The sequence below is a fragment of the Ostrea edulis genome, chromosome 5, assembly GCF_947568905.1.
Source record: "Ostrea edulis chromosome 5, xbOstEdul1.1, whole genome shotgun sequence".
Taxonomy (NCBI): Eukaryota; Metazoa; Mollusca; class Bivalvia; order Ostreida; family Ostreidae; genus Ostrea; species Ostrea edulis.
In genome coordinates this window covers 47,625,044-47,644,692 of record NC_079168.1, presented here as the reverse complement: position 1 = coordinate 47,644,692, position 19,649 = coordinate 47,625,044, and the positions used below count along the sequence as shown (strand labels likewise).

The 19,649-nt window shown below is 36.3% G+C and overlaps 2 protein-coding genes across 2 annotated transcripts in view; both read right to left on the bottom strand.

Moving 5' to 3' along the window:
* LOC125652202 (BTB/POZ domain-containing protein 6-like) overlaps positions 1 to 19,649 on the bottom strand; it is a 294,494-nt gene that overhangs the window by 74,008 nt on the left and 200,837 nt on the right. The gene's annotated exons all lie outside the window — the stretch shown is intronic.
* Positions 502 to 16,106, bottom strand: LOC125652252 (protein stum homolog). The gene is made up of 3 exons (XM_048881301.2): positions 15,564 to 16,106; positions 7,092 to 7,265; positions 502 to 926 (listed from the first exon to the last, which is right to left on the bottom strand). The coding sequence occupies exons 1-3, from the start codon at positions 15,730 to 15,732 to the stop codon at positions 832 to 834; spliced, it is 438 nt and encodes a 145-aa protein (XP_048737258.1). The 5' UTR covers positions 15,733 to 16,106; the 3' UTR covers positions 502 to 831.

Genomic DNA, 19,649 nt, shown 5'->3' with positions numbered 1-19,649 from the left:
TTACTATATAATTAGTAAATTCGAATCCAAGCGATATCATTGCCTGTGTGTTTACCAGATAAACTAGCCTCTTTGTCTAAAACGGAGAAAATAAGTCTCAGTTTGTCATTTTCGCGCATACAATTGCACTGGAAAAATAGATTGAAGCCTTGCATATTGACAGTACTGTTCTATGATTATACTCTGCATACCAATATACGATGGAGTCATTGACTTGACGTAGAAGGCCAGGCGATGGGGTCGTCTTACGAAAACAGTTCTAGGTACCTGTTACGTTCACTTCAATGACACGAGTGAAGTATACACATATTCTGGATTGACTGACTGACATGACTTTGAAGTAATTAGATAAATCAGAGGTCTTTAATCTCATCTTTTTCAACGCGGTGTTAGTACAGCTACATGTGTGTAAGCTGTATGCAAACAACAGAACCACACAATACAAATTCTATACTTGCAAGGGTTGTACTTTTTGTTTTACAAAAACGAGAGACACAGACATATATTTACAAACATGTTTTATTTGATATTTCCCTGCAAAAAATGAGATAAGATTTTATACATAAATCTTAATAAAAATTACATAAAATAATGTCAACAAGACAAGCTAAGAATTATACAAAAAGCAAAACTGAAGCACCATTTCAAAAATGACACGTTACGTACATCAAATTGTCTGGCTTTTCATGCATATGCGTTAGACGAACACATAACTTTCCCCTTAAACTGAATCCCCATTTCCGAAATCGGAATGTGTTCCAGCTTTTATTATAACCGAAGTATGTCAAGCAATAGCTGTCAATAAGCCAATATGGACAGCGACCAGTTGGGCTAAGTTAGAGCTACGTCGACACTGCTCTGACGTCGTACGTAGTAAGGTCCAGCAAGATTGTGAAATTCTGCTTCGTCTTCTTCACCTTTAGAAACTGGAAAAAACAAAACAACATCACTTTGCTAAAATTAGATTCGTAGAATTCCGGAATGTTGGGTGATTGTGAACGCGATTTTTAAGATCACATTGTAATTCAACTTGTGATAAATCATCTGCAATTAAGAGTGAACAGAGATATGTCTTGCTTTTATTCTAAAATTTATTGGGTCGTTGATAAATCAATACATCAGAGTCATTTTATATATAATAAATATGCAAGTAATTTGTGAAGAGATTAATGTGGATTTTAATTGAGAGCAACTGCCATTAAGTGGACAACATTTACATTCACTGAATCTTTTCTCTTATATTTCTATTGAAATTGACGTTGCTTTCATCTGGGACAATGAATGCATGTTTGTTGCAAACTAGTTCGATCCGATTTTTTAGTACCACCTGTCTGTGTAATCATTACCAAATATGGAGCGTCATCAAGGTCAAAGGGTGCATCGGCTGTTCCGTTTAGCGTAACGAATGGGTCAACCATATGATAATTCAGTACTTAAATCTAGTTTATATTTTAAAATACATAAAAATATAAATATAAACAATAAAATGTCTTTCTTTGTTGTTTCGTCGGATGAAGAAGGTAAATTAGCAATCATTGCAGAAAATTTTTTCGAGTTATGAATTTTTTCTGCAATGCTAGCTACCTTCATCACCCGATGAAACAACAAAGAATGCATTTTATTGTTTAATTGTCAGTTTTGTACAGGCGTAGGTTGTGTGCTGGATGCTGAGCACCTAACACTATACAATCACCGGAACATTAGGATTCATAAATCCTTCCTTCCTCCTCACATATAGGGGATACTGTACTAGAGGTGAAGATAAATGCAGGTCGCTTAACTTGTCCATGTCTTTGAAAAAAATCAATGTACTAGTAAGATAATTAGAACAGTTTACGTGACAATAGGAAAGTACTATTACATGCTGATAATTAAAAAAAAAAGCCGGACGGACAGAGAGAGGGAGAATTACATTGTAAAATCACCGAGGCTCATGGATTGTGTTCTTAGATATGTGAGTAGAGTGTTTAAATCACATTAACGTGGTCTCCCATACTGCCCAGGTGGTCGTTATCAATAAATGGCAACTTTCCAAACAAAAATCTGAGATGACATATCAATGCCAAATGTTGCAACTCTATTACAACTGTTGGCACGGATAGGATGATACATGTATTTGTACTTACACCCTTAAAACTTTCATAACCAAGCGGCAGACAGCCTTCTTGTATATGACGAATGATTGGAAGTAATCTACTTTATCAAAACTTGCGTAATATTTCATTAACCGTCGTAAGTGTTGCTCCTAAGCGCCCCTAGATAAAACGAAATTTGTACTTTGCAGCCTCACATGTCTAATGACAACTCGGCAAGAAGTTTTTCTTATAACAACAGCATCTGTCAAAAGATAGAATTTTAGGTCCTAATCTTTTGCAATACATGCAAAGGCATAATGATTATATGCTATTTGATATTCTATGTTATTTTTAGATACAATATCTTGGACATGGTGGCTATGGCCCTGATCTGCATTGTTGATTATGTTAATGTCAGCAGTAGTTTGCTTTACGCCCCTTCGAGAATTTTTCACTCGTATTAAAACATTACCAGCTGTAGGTGAAGTACCACAAATTTAGACCTATGCTTAGTCTACGTTTACGTTCTACGGTCGTTTAGTGAAACGGCCGCCAGGGCCGTAGCAATGAGGGTTCTTTAACGTGCTAAAACCTGCCGCGAAACGTGACCTTCGTTTTTAAGGTCATATTCGAAAGATCTGCGACTCTCCCTTCTTAAAGCCGAGCGTTTGGCGAAGGAGTAATCACTACCTATGTTTACATCTTAGGTTTCACGAGGCCATGGCACGAGCGGGGATCGAACTCACGACCTCACGGCCTGGAGGTTATAAAACTTTTACCGTACTCATACTCAAACTCAACTATGTTTGTTTTGAGTACAACTTTGAGCAAACTTCGAAACATACTCGAACAATCTTGAGCATGTGCTCTATTTCAGTGTAAGAATGATTTTATGAAAGTTTTGTAACCTTCACTTTTAAGTATGAGTACGATTTAGAGCACTGAGTTTGAGTATGAAAACGTGCTCAAAAAAGTTTTATAACCCCAAGGCCCGATCGCGAGGCGAACGCTCTGTCACTGATCTACCGCGATCGGCCACTAATCATTTTTGCATAAAAAGAATCGACAGAACATTTGATTTTCTTTCCCATTTACTACCGTAGTTAAAAAGGGCTGACATGGTCCGTGTCTGTTGCCCAATGTAAAACTTATACGGTACCAATTTTGATGCACCAGATGCGCATTTCGACAAATAATATCTCTTCAGTGATGCTCAACCGAAATGTTTGAAATCCGAAATGACAATGAAGTTTCAGAGCTATTAAAGAGAAAAACAGTGTGCCAAAAAAAGTAGAGTCAATCCAATTCACTTAGTTTTAAAATAAAATATTAAAAGGTAATAGTTTGAATTGGTTCATTTATTACCCCCATATAGCAGTACATGTGCATATGTCAATGGGGTGGGGTTTTTTTTTCAGGGGGACTGATACCTCTTTGTGTAACTTGTAGAATCTATAGTGCGGGAGGGAGTGCATTCTTATGCATATATTTCCAATGTTTTTCTCTTTAATATCTTTACAAATTGTAATGATTGATTGTATATTGTTTAACGTCCCTCTCGAGATTTTTTCACTCGTATGGAGACGTCACAATTACCAGTGAAGGGCTGCAAACGTTAGGCCTATGCTCGGCGCTTATACCTTTGAGCAGGGAGAGGTTATTTTTATCATACCACACCTGCTGGGACATCCCGAAGGCTAAAATTTCCGACAGAAATAAAATGTAAATATAGGAAATATATTTCAATTTTGAAAAAATACACGAGGGTATGAACTGCAACGAATCACGCCGGCATGCTGCATGAAGCACGTTCGGTATGAACTGCGACGCTTCGTGCAAACATACTTTTTCACTTTAAGTAAAATCTTGGACTTATATCCAAGTTTGGACTTACTATCCCCCCCCCCCCCCCCCCCGAGAAATCCAGACCAGATAAAAAGATCATATTACAAAATATTAGGATTGATTGATTGATTGAATATTGTTTCACGTCCCTCTCGAGAATATTTAACTCATATGGAGACGTCACCTTTGCCGGTGAAAGGCTGCAAAACTTAGGCCTATGATCGGCGCTTATTGCCTTTGAGCAGGGAGGGATCTTTATCGTGTAACACCTGCTATGACACGGGACCTCGGTTTTTGCGGTCTCATCCGAAGGACCGCCCCATTTCCATGCATTTCAATTGTAATTTTAAATTTTAGAGTGCTATATGCTAAATAGTAGTTGGCTAAATAGCCGTATGACTTGGCGTAAGGCAGGTTTTTCAAAGATTGTTGGGGTTTTTTCAAAATCGTTCAGAAATGTAAAAGTTTATTAACATTCCAAGATTATTTTTACAAAATTCATATACACCTTTCAGAAGTCTTCATGAGTATGTAAGCTCCTTTATCTAGTTCCCTGATATTTTAAAATCATTTCATTTTTGTATCTCAATCGCGGCTGATGGCACGATAACGATTGCATTTTTTCAACATATTCTTCTAAGAATCTGCCAAACCCCACTGTGGTCAGTCAACAGTCATCAGAAAATTCATCTAAAGCAAGCCAAAAGAAATACCATCACCCACCATAGTGTAAAAATGCCTAAAGTTACCGGAAATATACGTGCATATCTGATAGACGAGAAAGTCACCCTTGTAAATTCCTACAGAAGTTTTCAATTTCCTAACGGATTTAGCAAATTTCTGTATCGATTTCAAACTTTAATTTTATAAAGGAGAAATAAAATTTGGTAGGATTTCACCCACATTCGGTTGGACCTCTTTCCAAGAGGACTTTTAACTTAAAACAAATCTGGGTTTTCACATTATGATGGATGATCTTTTGGGCCAGACGGATTTCTGCAGATTGAATGCATGATGGACTTTGATTTGCTGCCTTGGTTTGGCAATCATATACGTTATTGACCGAATATCGGGAAATATGCCCGCCCGATATATTTATACGATAAAGTGGACTGATCTTGCGAGATCCCAGTCTCGTGCAACCAGACGCTCGCCTGTCGGGTACCTGTAAAGTGCGAAACGAAACGAAATCTACCGAAACGAAACGAAACGAAACCTACCGAAACGAAACGAAACAGATTGTATAACCGAACTCTTTTAATTATATTAATTAAAACGGTATCTTAGGCCCCTGTGAAAGTTGCCACATATGAATAAAATTCGCCTCCCCTTTGATGTAGGCTTTCGGCTTGACTGATACAAAGTTTTAAAAGTTGGAAGTGGGGTGAGTAAGCACAAAGTGCATATCCTAAGTTGATTAAATACCATGTGTATTTAGTTTTGGTCCATAAATTTCAGAACGGAGGGTTACAGTCTCATAGGTCAGAGGTCTGGGGAAACACACTAAACGAGGGTGGGGTCGCCGGCGTTGGATCCACCTTTGGGCATAATACATGTTTCAGTATTTTTTGCTCTAAAGACAAATCTATGTATACATGTGGATATTGTGTATTTGTATGTAGTATATCAAACGGTGAGTTCTGAGTATGTCCTCCATTTCTCTTTGTAATTTCTGCTTCCCTTGTTCATAAGCCGTTTTAATTGCACATAGTATTTAATCAACTTCGGATATGTACTTTGTGCTTACTCACCCCCCCCCTTCCAACTTTTAAAACTTTGTATCAGTCAAGCCGAAAGCCTACATCAATGGGGAGGCGAATTTCATTTATATGTGGTAACTTTCACAGGGGCCTAAGATACCATTTTTGATTATTATAATTAAAAGAGTTCGGTTATACAATCTGTTTCGTTTCGTTAGGTTTCGTTTCGTTTCGGTAGATTTCGTTTCGTTTCGCATTTTACAGGTACCCCTCGGCTGTCTCCGTAAATCTCCAACGAGCAGAGAGTCTGGTAAAGACAAGAGATAACGTTTGTAACGTACCAAAATATCGGTATTGATTCCACACACCTCCAAAATAAAAACTACCGATGGATTGAATTTGCCTTTTAAGCTTTAAAAAACTGTTGTTCTACCCACGGGATATGGTAAAACCGTTTAACTAATACTTTGGGAGGCAAAAGTGAAAGTACAATTTCCAACTGACAACGATCGCAGTTTTTTCATGTAGTAATGATTTCCCCATTAGTATCACTAATGAAGGATCAAATAATTAGCATGAAATCTCAGAATTGACTGTTTATGTCGGAGAGAATCAAACTGAAACTCAATTAATGCTCCCTGATGGTAACAGTCTTTATCAGTCTGGGCTACGTTCTAGGTCATAGCGGCTAGCCTAGGGCTAGGTATGGCGGTTGATTTGTGCCATTTTATACTTTTTTTTTTTTTTTGGTTATTTCGAGGCGAAAAAACGATCGACAAAAACGTAATCTAGCGACTTTTCGGTCCAAAATATCGAGAAGACGACAAATTGTAAAATGGCACAAATCAACCACCATATCTGGCCGCTACGACCTTGAACGCAGCCCAGACTCTTTGCTCGTCGGATATTTGCTGAGATAGCAGTGCGTCTGGTTGAACGGGACTAGCGAGACCCGCTTGAACCGCACAAAGACCGAGAGTGGGCATATTTCTCGATGGTCACTAACTTTTTTATTAAATACTTTTTTCTAATGCTATTTGTAATTCTAATCCTATATGTGCGCATTCGGCTACATTTTTGGTAGTATACGAAGTGTTTACGTCTGTAAACAGGTGTGACGTCACAAATGCGGAGGAAAGTAAAAATTTACAGTGCGGACTTTTACTTTTTTGGTTCGTTTGTGCACTTTTTGCAGAATCTATAGAACAAAATAATAAAATGTGTAAATGTGATATCTATAATCGACCTCTTTAGTGAATATACATGTATATAAATTATCGGTACATTCAATCTTTAGAAACAAGAAGACATCTTGAATTGAAGATGATCAGATTACTATATTGTGCCTTAAAATGTTGCACTGAAAATACGCGACCGGTATGATATTTTTTAGTCTTTAGGACCAATATTATAATGCGGTCATTTGAGAGATGAAATTACGTGAACAAAAAACCTTAAAACAAATACTTACTGGCTAGCTGTACAAAATTCATGCCCCAGAGAATGCTCCAAATCCAGCCCACAATGATAATGAATGTCACCATTTGTAGAAAGGCTGCTAAGATGTTGAGAAGGAAAGCGTTCATTCTTTTCTCAATCTTCGTGGGGCATCCACAGAACACCGTGAACGCTGAAATAAGGGTTCCTAAAACAAAGATGCATATAGAAATATTGGACATGTGTATAATAACTGGTATTTTGTACTTCTTTTAGAATTTGCATCTTTTTGTAATGAAAAATGACTTGACTGATAATGATTGATATTTCTCTCTTTTATTTGCATGAAAGCATAGATCTTACATATAATGTATATGATCAAGAAAACAGAGGAAGCTGAAAATTTTAAAACTTTGAGACATAGGGACTTTATTGCTTTACATTTTTCTTTTTAAAAGACGACAAATCAATGCATTTTCACTTTCATTCAAATCTTCTTTTTATAATAACGAAATCATCCGTGGTAAATTTTAGATGGTGCCACGGAAAAGAAAATCATATCACTTTGGTGTGATTACATTGCTTGTGCAAGCGTTGGAAGATACTATTTCCCCATAACATGTAGTACCTCTTCCTTAACATCATGACTGCATTAGCCGTGCTAAGGAGCATGGATTCTGACAATGATATGCACCTGAGGAACAGGTTTTTGGTATATGCGACCTTATTCTGCAGCGGAGTAAAGCCCGGTTCGCACTTCATCTTTACATACTTCTGTAAAGCACTTTCTCGACAAAAATGAAGAATAAGTGCCAAATCAATTGGAATAGGTTTTTTTTTTTAAAAACAGGTAAACGAGGTAAAATACACTTTAGAAAGCATACCGGAATATCAAAAGATGAATCGGTGCTCTACAACCAACATTCTGCCTGCTTATGAAATTAATGATTTGCCAATTAATTAAATGCGTCTCCTGTACGCAGGGCTCTAATTAGAGCTTTGTGGGTGTTAATATGTACCAGTTACTTTTCGAATACCACGCACTGGCACTGAGAAGAATGGTTAATGAGTGCTCGTTACTGTCATGCTGATAACCCGGGGTGATAAATGACCTGTAGAACCGCACGATTAAGAAATACAGTGTAACCTTGAGTGAGATATCCTTATTGATTAGGGGTACAGTGTAACCTTGAGTGAGATATCCTAATACGCAAGTTCCGAGTTACACAAAAAATATTTCCCTTTGTCAAACTCTTTCGCATTTTATGATGTATGGTGGGTACACAATGTATACATTATATCGTAGACTGGCATTGTACATAACGATTACGTACGATTAATGTAATAAAAGCGTAACTTTTGTTTATATCAATCACTGGTATGTATATTCTGGCCATATCAAGCATAATCTGTTTGAATAAGATCATCAAATTGGCTATTAAATAATTATTCGTTTCCTCTTCTACATGAGTGACGTTTTTATCAAAGAAAGATGGCAATTAACAGTATTTGTTTGAGCCATTTTGTTATCCAAAACTCATAAACTCACTAAAGTTGCCTTTCCCCTGAGATAGGATGGTCTCAGAAACTCTGGATATCATCTTTTAACAAATAATACAACGATAGTAATTAGCAAATGTACCCACTGTCGTCATATTTTACGTCATAATTTACGGAAGAGTTCGACAAAGGGAAATAACTCTTGGGGAACTCGGAACTTCCGTATTGATTAGGGGTACAGTGTAACCTTGATTGCACGATATCCTAATTGATTAGGGGTACAGTGTAGCATTGAGTGAACGATATCCTAATTGATTAGGGGTACAATGTAACATTGAGTGAGATATCCTAATTGATTAGGGGTACAGTGTAACTTTGAGTGAGACATCCTAATTGATTAGGGTGTATAGTGTAACATTGATTGCACGATATCCTAATTGATTAGGGGTACAGTGTAACATTGAGTGAGATATCCTAATTGATTAGGGGTACAATGTAACATTGAGTGAGACATCCTAATTGATTAAGGGGTACAGTGTAACATTGAGTGCACGGTATCCTAATTGATTAGGGTGTATAGTGTAACATTGATTGCACGATATCCTAATTGATTAGGGGTACAATGTAACATTGAGTGAGATATCCTAATTGATTAGGGGTACAATGTAACATTGAGTGAGACATCCTAATTGATTAGGGGGTACAGTGTAACATTGAGTGCACGGTATCCTAATTGATTAAGGGGTACAGTGTAACATTGAGTGCACGGTATCCTAATTGATTATGGGTACAGTGTAACTTTGATTGCACGATATCCTAATTGATTAGGGGTACAGTGTAACATTGAGTGAAATATCCTAATTAATTAGGGAGTACAGTACAACCTTGAGTGCACAACATCCTAATTGATTAGGGGTACAGTGTAACATTGAGTGAGATATCCTAATTTATTAGAGGGTGCAGTGTAACCTTGAGTGCACGATATCCTAATTGATTAGGGGTACAGTGTAACATTGAGTGAAATATCCTAATTAATTAGGGAGTACAGTACAACCTTGAGTGCACAACATCCTAATTGATTAGGGGTACAGTGTAACATTGAGTGAGATATCCTAATTGATTAGGGGTACAGTGTAACATTGAGTGAGATATCCTAATTTATTAGAGGGTGCAGCGTAACCTTGAGTGCACAACATCCTAATTGATTAGGGGTACAGTGTAACATTGAGTGAGATATCCTAATTGATTAGGGGTACAGTGTAACATTGAGTGAGATATCCTAATTTATTAGAGGGTGCAGTGTAACCTTGAGTGCACAACATCCTAATTGATTAGGGGTACAGTGTAACATTGAGTGAGATATCCTAATTTATTAGAGGGTGCAGTGTAACCTTGAGTGCACAACATCCTAATTGATTAGGGGTACAGTGTAACATTGAGTGAGATATCGTAATTGATTAGGGGTACAGTGTAACATTGAGTGAGATATCCTAATTTATTAGAGGGTGCAGTGTAACCTTGAGTGCACAACATCCTAATTGATTAGGGGTACAGTGTAACATTAAGTGAGATATCCTAATTGATTAGGGGTACAGTGTAACTTTGATTGCACGATATTCTAATTGATTAGGGGTACAGTGTAACATTGAGTGAGACATCCTAATTGATTAGGGTGTATAGTGTAACATTGATTGCACGATATTCTAATTGATTAGGGGTACAGTGTAACATTGAGTGAGATATCCTAATTAATTAGTGGGTACAGTGTAACATTGAGTGAGACATCCTAATTGATTAGGGGTACAGTGTAACATTGAGTGCACGATATCCTAATTGATTAGGGGGTACAGTGTAAAATTAATTGCACGATATCCTTATTGATTAGGGATACAGTGTAAAATTGAGTGAGACATCCTAATTGATTAGATGATACAGTGTAACCTTGGTATACGATGATTGATTTTATGTTGTCTAATGTCCCACTCGAGAATTCTTCACTCGTATGGAGACGTCGCCATTGGCGTTGAAGGGCTACAAAATTTAGGACTATGCTCAGCGCTTATGGCCTTTGAGCAGGGAGGGGTTTTATCGTGCCACAACTGCTGTGACACGGGGCCTCGGTTTTTTGCGTTCTCATCCGAAGAAACGCCCCATTTAGTCGCCTCTTACGACAAGCAAGGAGTAGTAGGACCTATTCTAACCCAGATCCTCACGGTACTTCGTATACGACATCCTAATTGATTAGGGGATACAGTGTAACCTTGATTGTACGACATCCTAAGTTTTTCATACTGAGGATAAATGCGTTAATTTCATACATCACAGATGATAAGAGGGTATGTGCATGCATGCAGGTATTATATCAACCTGTTGTTATGATAGTTTTGTTAGTTTTGAAATGTAATTAATCTGTCATCGTCGGATACTCATGGCTGATCTCGTCTTCTGTTCATTGAATCAGTCGTGGGTATCGAACGATGTTTACTTGTATTGAAATGAACATATTTTACTGATATTAAAACGTGAAAAGGATTAGACACAAGTTCAAAACTTGGATATTATAGTTTAGATAACGGAAATTTATTTGTAATATTCTATAAAAGAAAGTTCACCTGAGTCAATCAATTTTGATTTTGTTTATAATGCAATGTGTGAAGGATTTATGGCATTGTGCACTTTATCAACTTCGAAGCAGACGCCATCAGATATATTTTTATCAGATTTCTTTCTCTAAAACACTGAAAGAATCTCGAATCCTCAAACGCCAAAATTTAATCATAAGTAATAACATTGTGTTGTCAGTATACATGCACGTGTGCTTTTTCGGTCGTGCGAGTGGCTGGTAGCCTCTCACAGCAAGCTGCATGTAAAAGTAACATGCAAAAAGTATACTAGACACAAAGTTGAAATCTAATCACTCTATTTCCTGTCTGAAGAACAGACGATATTCTTTCAAACGAATGTGAAAAAACCTCCAAAAACTTGCATCTATTACATTTGAAAATATATTGCAGTAACCATTATCAATGTGTATGTTGTATATTGTATCGCGTAATGGGTCTAATAATCTCTGGCAGATTGTTGAATGGAAATATAATAATCCACTGTACATGAGATGCTTTTTTTGCCATCCAGGAGTGAAAATGGAAACAGAAGATAAAGATTTTGAAAACCATCCTATGTTTATAAATATATATTTGAACAGAGGGGAAAAGTGCTGCAGGGAATGTGGTTTTAATTACCGACAAACATGAATTTCATCACGAGTTTTCAATTCTGTAAATCAAACCAAGCGAGGAAGGGCCCCCGAAGCCATTTATTAAAGGGGAGCAAAAGATACGATGAGTGACAAGAATGGACCTACAGGCTGGCGTACGGTGCTCGTGTCTGTGGCTCTGGGCTTGTTTACGTTGATTTCATTTGAAGAATATTTTAGTGTCAGACTTTTATACACGCACCTTTCCTCGGCGCTCTGATCAGGAAGACTAGGAACTTTCACTTTGTATAGATCGTTAAATTTGACATACCACACACTCTCCGTTTTGTGCATGGTGTTCCTTGGCTCAAAGGGTTTATTATTTATGAATAGCAGTATATAGACAACTGGGTAATTCTTTCTGGTGTTTCTAATAGAATTTTCGAAGATAGTGGTCTATATCAGTTTGAATTCCAAAGAGAAGTAGTTGCATGTAAAGAAACCAAACCAAACAAATGCGTGCTGTATTGTACACCTGGATACCTTTGATTCCTGGGTAAAATACAGTTAAGGAGGCATGCACGTGCCTTCACTCCAATGAAGAAGAGCACTTGTAAATAAATCCTAAATATAAAACAACCTCTAATGAATGTGTCTTTATTTGATTTAAAGTTACCAGGTCCAAATCAAGCGATTTATGTGAGATTTATAAAAATGTGGTATCCTCTCTATGCTATGATTTTATAGTATATAAAGGGCTAGTAAACCACATTTTCATTAAGCGTGCATAAATCTAAATGACTAGTGTTCAAATCCCGATATGGTTTGTTGCATTAATTTTCTCATTTCCAGTTGAACTGCGGGATTTACGATATCTAATAGAATATCAGAATGAGTGTATTAAACAATCAATCAACCAATCGTTTTTTTGGTTGTTTTTTTTTTTATAAATCAACATATTGAAATCAAACGGTACTAGTCTACACTCTTTCATTTAGAATCAGGACTCATGGGTAGATCACTGAAATGAGGACTCTCTACATGAAATGAGGACTCTCTACATCACTGAAATGAGGACTCTCTACATCACTGAAATGAGGACTCTCTACATGAAATGAGGACTCTCTACATCACTGAAATGAGGACTCTCTATATCACTGAAATGAGGATTCTCTACATCACTGAAATGAGGACTCTCTACATCACTGAAATGAGGACTCTCTACATGAAATGAGGACTCTCTACATGAAATGAGGACTCTCTATATCACTGAAATGAGGACTCTCTATATCACTGAAATGAGGACTCTCTACATCACTGAAATGAGGACTCTCTACATGAAATGAGGACTCTCTACATCACTGAAATGAGGACTCTCTACATCACTGAAATGAGGACTCACTACATCACTGAAATGAGGACTCTCTACATGAAATGAGGACTCTCTACATCACTGAAATGAGGACTCTCTACATCACTGAAATGAGGACTCACTACATCACTGAAATGAGGACTCTCTACATGAAATGAGGTCTCTCTACATCACTGAAATGAGGACTCTCTACATGAAATGAGGACTCTCTACATGAAATGAGGACTCTCTACATCACCCTATTTCTCACTTTGTCCTATGGTACAAGCTGCAGAATTTTGTATTTGCTATACTGTGAATACTGTTTGGTGGGGTGCTTAATGTTGGATCTATTCGTTTACCCTTCGCCGGTGGAGGGTAAAATAATGCTGATCAACACCCTAGTATGCGAGACAGCATGTCCTGTTGTAATTTTTTGAATTTACGGAATGGATGTAAATACAAGAACTATAAGTTTTGTTTTCACACCCACCCAGTATTGAAACATCGCTATGATTTAAAGTAATTGAAGAAACTCAAGCAAGCAGTTCAAAGGAAAATCTGGGAAAGGGCGTGGTTTCGAAATCAATGGCAGTTGTCAATGAGAAATATCCCAACCATTTTTTCGTTGATCTTTGATTAAAGAGTTTGTCATGCTAGAAATCAATGATTTTGTCTCCTTACTGAAGCGATGGACAAATAAATGACCTTATCATATCCGAGCTAAGTTGTGCATAAATGGATTCTCAAACTGAAATATTTTAATCTCCAAACTCTAGGTCCGTGGCCTAGAATTACATACATTTTTTTTTACCTATCGAGTATTCCAATACTTAGGTTATGCACACATTAACCTGATACCTAAAATTTCTTCTATGAATAAAAAAGGATTCTCAAAACCTACAGCTGGCAGCATTTTGACGCACCAATCATATTTTCTTCAGCAAAAGAAAGTATACAGTTGGTCCTTTGTCGATAAACTATATCTGGAAGTTTGTGAATAGTTTCTTATGGAACCTTACGAGTAGACAGAAAGCGCTCAGTACTCGTGTTACATGTGTGTTTGAAACACGATGACGTACAAAGTAAAGGTTTTGTAAAGTTTCGATAACCATATAATTATGGAGGTTAACATTCCTGGGAGTTCATTTCTTACAGTTGAATAAAAAAAGAATTAACCGACTAAGTACAGGATGATGATTGGGATAACAGTTGTATTGGGCTTTGATTTAGATGACAGTGCGCACTATCGGAAAGATTGATTGGTTCACGAGAATCAATTTAGATACAGATATGTGGAGTGTCCGATACCTTTGATGCACAATATTTATCCTATCCAGATGTACATACAACTTAACATTGTAGAACATTTCCGAGAAGATAAATTCTGACGGTTAATCTACAGAAGTTTTTAAAAAATGCTGCCAGGAGACTGATATTAAATTAGAGATTATACTTTTATCATAGACATTTTGTTGTATACGAAACCACACCTTCCTGCATAGCACACACAACAGGAGTTTGCCGAGGAGTAAATAAATATTGCTGATAATGTACCCTCATCACATCCCTGTTTTTTTCGACAATTCAGAATATGATAAGAGACAGAATTCTTTAAAGAAAAAAATTTAAATCATGACGATTTTGAAACTCGCTTACAAGACAATAAGCAGGGTAGTCTATAAACATTGCTGGGAACTTCTCTTTCTTGTAATTCAGAGAGAGAGAGAGAGAGAGAGAGAGAGAGAACGGCACCTCGCAACTTTTATAAATCACTGATTTGATTATAGGCAGATTTTAATTTCATTTGTTGCTAAGTTCAAGTAGGCTACGGTAGTTCACTTTCTCCCAAGTCGTTGCCTTTGCAAGAAAATCCGGGAAGCGTTTCTCTGGCTTCTCGCTGTCATTGTTCATAATCGTTAGATCATTCGCGAGGAGAGCTAACGTGTTTATGCATTTCCTACCCAGAGCTATTTCTGACATTCAAGATTCCTTGACAACAGTAATTACATTTCATATTTTTGTGTAGAAACAATGGACTTCAAATGTTTCTTCAATAGCATACTTCAGGTTCATTGTTAAAGATGTGAAAACCTACGTCATTCATCTGTCCTCAATACAACAAGGAGTAATTGTTCAACTTTTTAATAAAATTTAAAACAAGAGATCGTGAAAAGTTCACACATATGTAATATCTAATTAATTACATATGATTGAACGTGTATTTTACCAGATGAACACATCCAAACCGATTCCTAATTATCACAAACATGATACTGCGATTGTGCGCGTTGATATACTAACAAGAAAACTTATCTCCATGTCGCTGCGAGGGCAGAGTAGTTTGTTTTTGCCATATAATCATGATCAATGAATGTGATACGTTGCATGCATTTCTGAAATGCTTTTCTATCATTTTACTCTCTGAAAGTCTTAATCACTTCCTGAAATCTACTTACCAAAGCCTGGAACTGCGATATTTACAAGGCAAAGGATGACAGCACCACATAAATGCATTTTGGGTATCGCATTAAAAAGAGGTCCATGTTTTTCACTGACTTCCACAATATTTCCTCTGTCATCATTTATCTTCACCTTCTTTTTCTCTCCGTTTTTCGACTCGCTCATTGTTGAAATATATTTTTGCAAAATACTCACACAAAAAAGAATCTATTTTTCTCCACTCTCAAATCACAAAGCACTATTTTCCACGGCCGGTTTTCATAGCATGTTGTGTTTCACCCAAATCCCACTCATTATTATTTGGAGTTCGGTAAATTCTCAGTTGAAATAATAATATTGCGGGTTTTAAAGCACGTAAAATTCTCTGGAAAACTTGGCAGCCAGGGACGAGGTAGCTCTTTCTTGAGGGTCTGTGATATATTTATCAATCATTGGATGAGTCGCGCTCAGCGCATCAGCAACGAGAGAAGATATGTTAGTGCGGCTACTCTGTCGTAATAGCCGTTGCGGATTCGACAGATTGGTGTATGCAATTTACAGGGACTAATAACGCCTCCAAAGCAAGCAGAATTATATATATAAAGCACAGAGAAATTCACTATCATATGGATACCCACTTCCGCCAATGTAAGGAATTTTTAAAACAAGTTTTGGTCTGGAAATATATACTGAAAATCTACCTAAGAAACTTGGTAACATCTTTTTGAAATTTCGGGCCACGAACTATCGCCTCCCAGTAGAGACTGGCCGATTGTTTAGTATACCATATAACGAAAGATTATTTATTTAAGTTTATGTAATGAAACAAAAATTGCAGATGAATATCATTATGTATTAAAGTGCAGTGCTTTATCCGGTATAAGAAAAGAATATCTACACAGAAAATATTGTACGAGCCCAAATATAATGAATGTCAACGAGTAATGTTAAAACCTTAAAAACCTGTGCATGTTTATTTTAAAGATATACGAATTAGTCTGTTCCCCTTAACACACAACTTAAATTTTTTGTACATATTTATGTATATATTTCACTTTGTTTATTTGCATACCTATATACATTCCTCTGACGTTACTTGTATTGATACTTGAAATTTCTGTATTGTACCTCATGTACCACTTCCATTGTGGTTTGAGTGAATAAAATGAATGACTGAATGAAAACGCCCTTGTCCCGGGGTTGAATTCACGACTTGCTCAATCAAATCTCCTATCATCGTGCAACCAACGCGCTAGATCATCTAGGCAAGTAAAAAAAAACTTGCTTTCGATGACGATAGAATTCTTACCACGCTGTCACACGCTACACGGTCATTGAGAATGGAAATGGGATACAGTCATTTGACGTAAATTTGAGAGGATCACACAAGATGAAAACTGTTTTTGATATTTTTTTTAACACACACACACACACGACCAGAGTAATCAATCTATTAGCACACCATTCTCAATATAAGGGATCAAACGATGTCGCTCCATTATTACTTAAGAGAATTAACCTCTGTGCTATATTTTCATCAACAATATAGAAATGTTTATAGGATTAAAAGAGAAAATACAATAGGATTGGTTTGGAAGGATATTTAACTAGTTTTAAATTAGAAAATAGTAGCGTATTTGAAATATACGTAACTGTCTCCGAGTAATACTTTACGCCTGATCATGTCTACGAAATTCCCGTTCATGAATTTTATATTAAAATGTCCTGATAAAACAAACCAAAATATCGTACAGATGGCATTGCTCATTGTTTCTATCCGTCCTTGTGATAATAAATGATTTATCTCGTATAAGGTACCTGTCGCATATTTTATTTTCGCTCAATTTTTTAATAATCGCAAAGGTTAGAGACCCAACTGGTCATTTCCTGTAGGTACATTGATATGCTAATTGTATCTAACCTAAACGTTGGTATATTTTCTGTCTGATTAAATGAGACAATGATTCTTAAGTTTAGCAATTTGTATTCATATTCTTGACTGAAAATTGATATTTCATAACGTAGAGAAGTACGTTACTATAAAATTTGGAACTATGATATCACATTCTTGTTTTCATATTTTACAAATTCCAATAGTTACACGAAGAACGACTTTGAAGTATAAATATCGCCTAAACCTCAGAAGTAAAAGAAAATTAAAGTGTCTCCTGTGCACGAAAAACCAACAAAATATTACTATCAACATTATAATTTCTTAATACTGTCTGGAAACATTTCTAGAAACTGATTTTCATTTCTTTACAGTTAATTAATTGACGTTTATTTTTGTGTTATTGAAAGTTGGAAATGTACGCTACCAAATCACATTTCACATTTTAAGTATATTCTTTTGGGTTTGCGGTAGTTTTGATCACGTTTCCTTTCATTAAAATAGTGTTTACAAATATATTGAAACAAAAATTAATGATGCTTCGAGTTTTTCTTACTCTCAATAATCATGAAATGTACATTACATTTATATCAGGTATCTAAATTGCCAAACTATATGTAAAATTTGTTAATGATTACAAAAGAAAAGCTAATTATGTAGACATTAAACACTCACCATCTAAAAAGACAAGTGTATTCCAAACTGATCGGTACAAACACAATGAAAAGAATCGATAAAAGTATTGTATCGAAAAAATATTTCTTTTTTTTTCTGAACGATAATTTATCATTATTTTAAGAGCGGGAAAATACTTGAACGCTTTACATTCAGAAAGATCATTTTGTTAATATAGGTTGGTGTATTCATTGGTGTTAAAAGGCAAACCCAAAAATATAAATTTTGATGATACAGCGACGGTAACGTACATTATTTGTGCATATTCGAAATGAAATTATCCTCTTTTTTAACACTTTGTCATTATTTCATGGATTTAGATTTGATAAAAAGAAACTTTGAGACAAAATCTAAACATTTTATTTTCATTATGCATAATAGTAATATTCATATCTTTAACAAATCATTTTGGTGTTTGAGCTCTTATATTGAGAATGGGTGAGCAGCGCGCTATATAGCACCGTGGACCATGGTGAAAAGATTCAGTAACGCACGGGTTCCAGATAGTTGCAGCGATCGGTCTATCTATTTTTTTTCCAAAACAACATAAATGAGAGTTTTCTTTGTCTAAAACATATCGTACGGAAGTCACAGACGTATAAAAGAAACAGAATATGTCCAATACGTTGAATGAAAGTAGTTCCTTTTCTCAAACACTCGTGTTTAATATCGAGTATCTAAGAAAATTCGCACAGATGTTTGCTTCATGGGCCGATTTCAAGGTTTGACATAATTTGAGAAAGAACCATGATAATAACAAAACAAGAGGCCCATGGGCCACATCGCTCACCTGAGTCACCTTGGTCCATATCAGAAGATTTTCCATATCTATTTGCATGTAAAACCGTAGTCCCTATTATGGCCCCAAACCTACCCCTGGAGGCCATGGTTTTTGCAAACTTAAATCTACACTATGTCAGAAAGGTTTCATGTAAATATGAACTTCTTTGGCCCAATGGTTCTTGAGAAGAAGATTTTTAAAGATTTTCCCTATATATTTGTATGTAAAACTTTGACCCTCTATTGTGGCCCCATCCGACCCCCGGGGGCCATGATTTTAACAATTTAGAATCTGCACTACCTAATAAAGCTTATCTATAAATTTCATCTTTTCTGGTCCAGTGGTTCTTGAGAAAAAGATTTTTTAATGACCCTACCCTATTTTTACCTTTTCTTGATTATCTCCCCTTGGAAGGTGGCCTGGCCCTTTATTTTAACAATTTAGAATTCCCTTTACCTAAGGATGTTTTGTGCCAACTTTGGTTGAAATTGGCCCAGTGGTTGTTGAAAAGAAGTTGAAAATGTGAAAAGTTTACAGACGGACAGACGGACGGACAGACGGACGGACGCCGGAATACGGGTGATCAGAAAAGCTCACTTGAGCTTTCAGCTCAGGTGAGCTAAAAAATAAAAAGACATTCAATTTCTTACTAAATTGGGGTTCATAATAGTCTCTATTTTGACGAAATGCTTAAAAATGAAAATAGCGCAGGGTGAAAAGATGGAAGATGTAGCGTTACCAAGGTGAAAAGATATC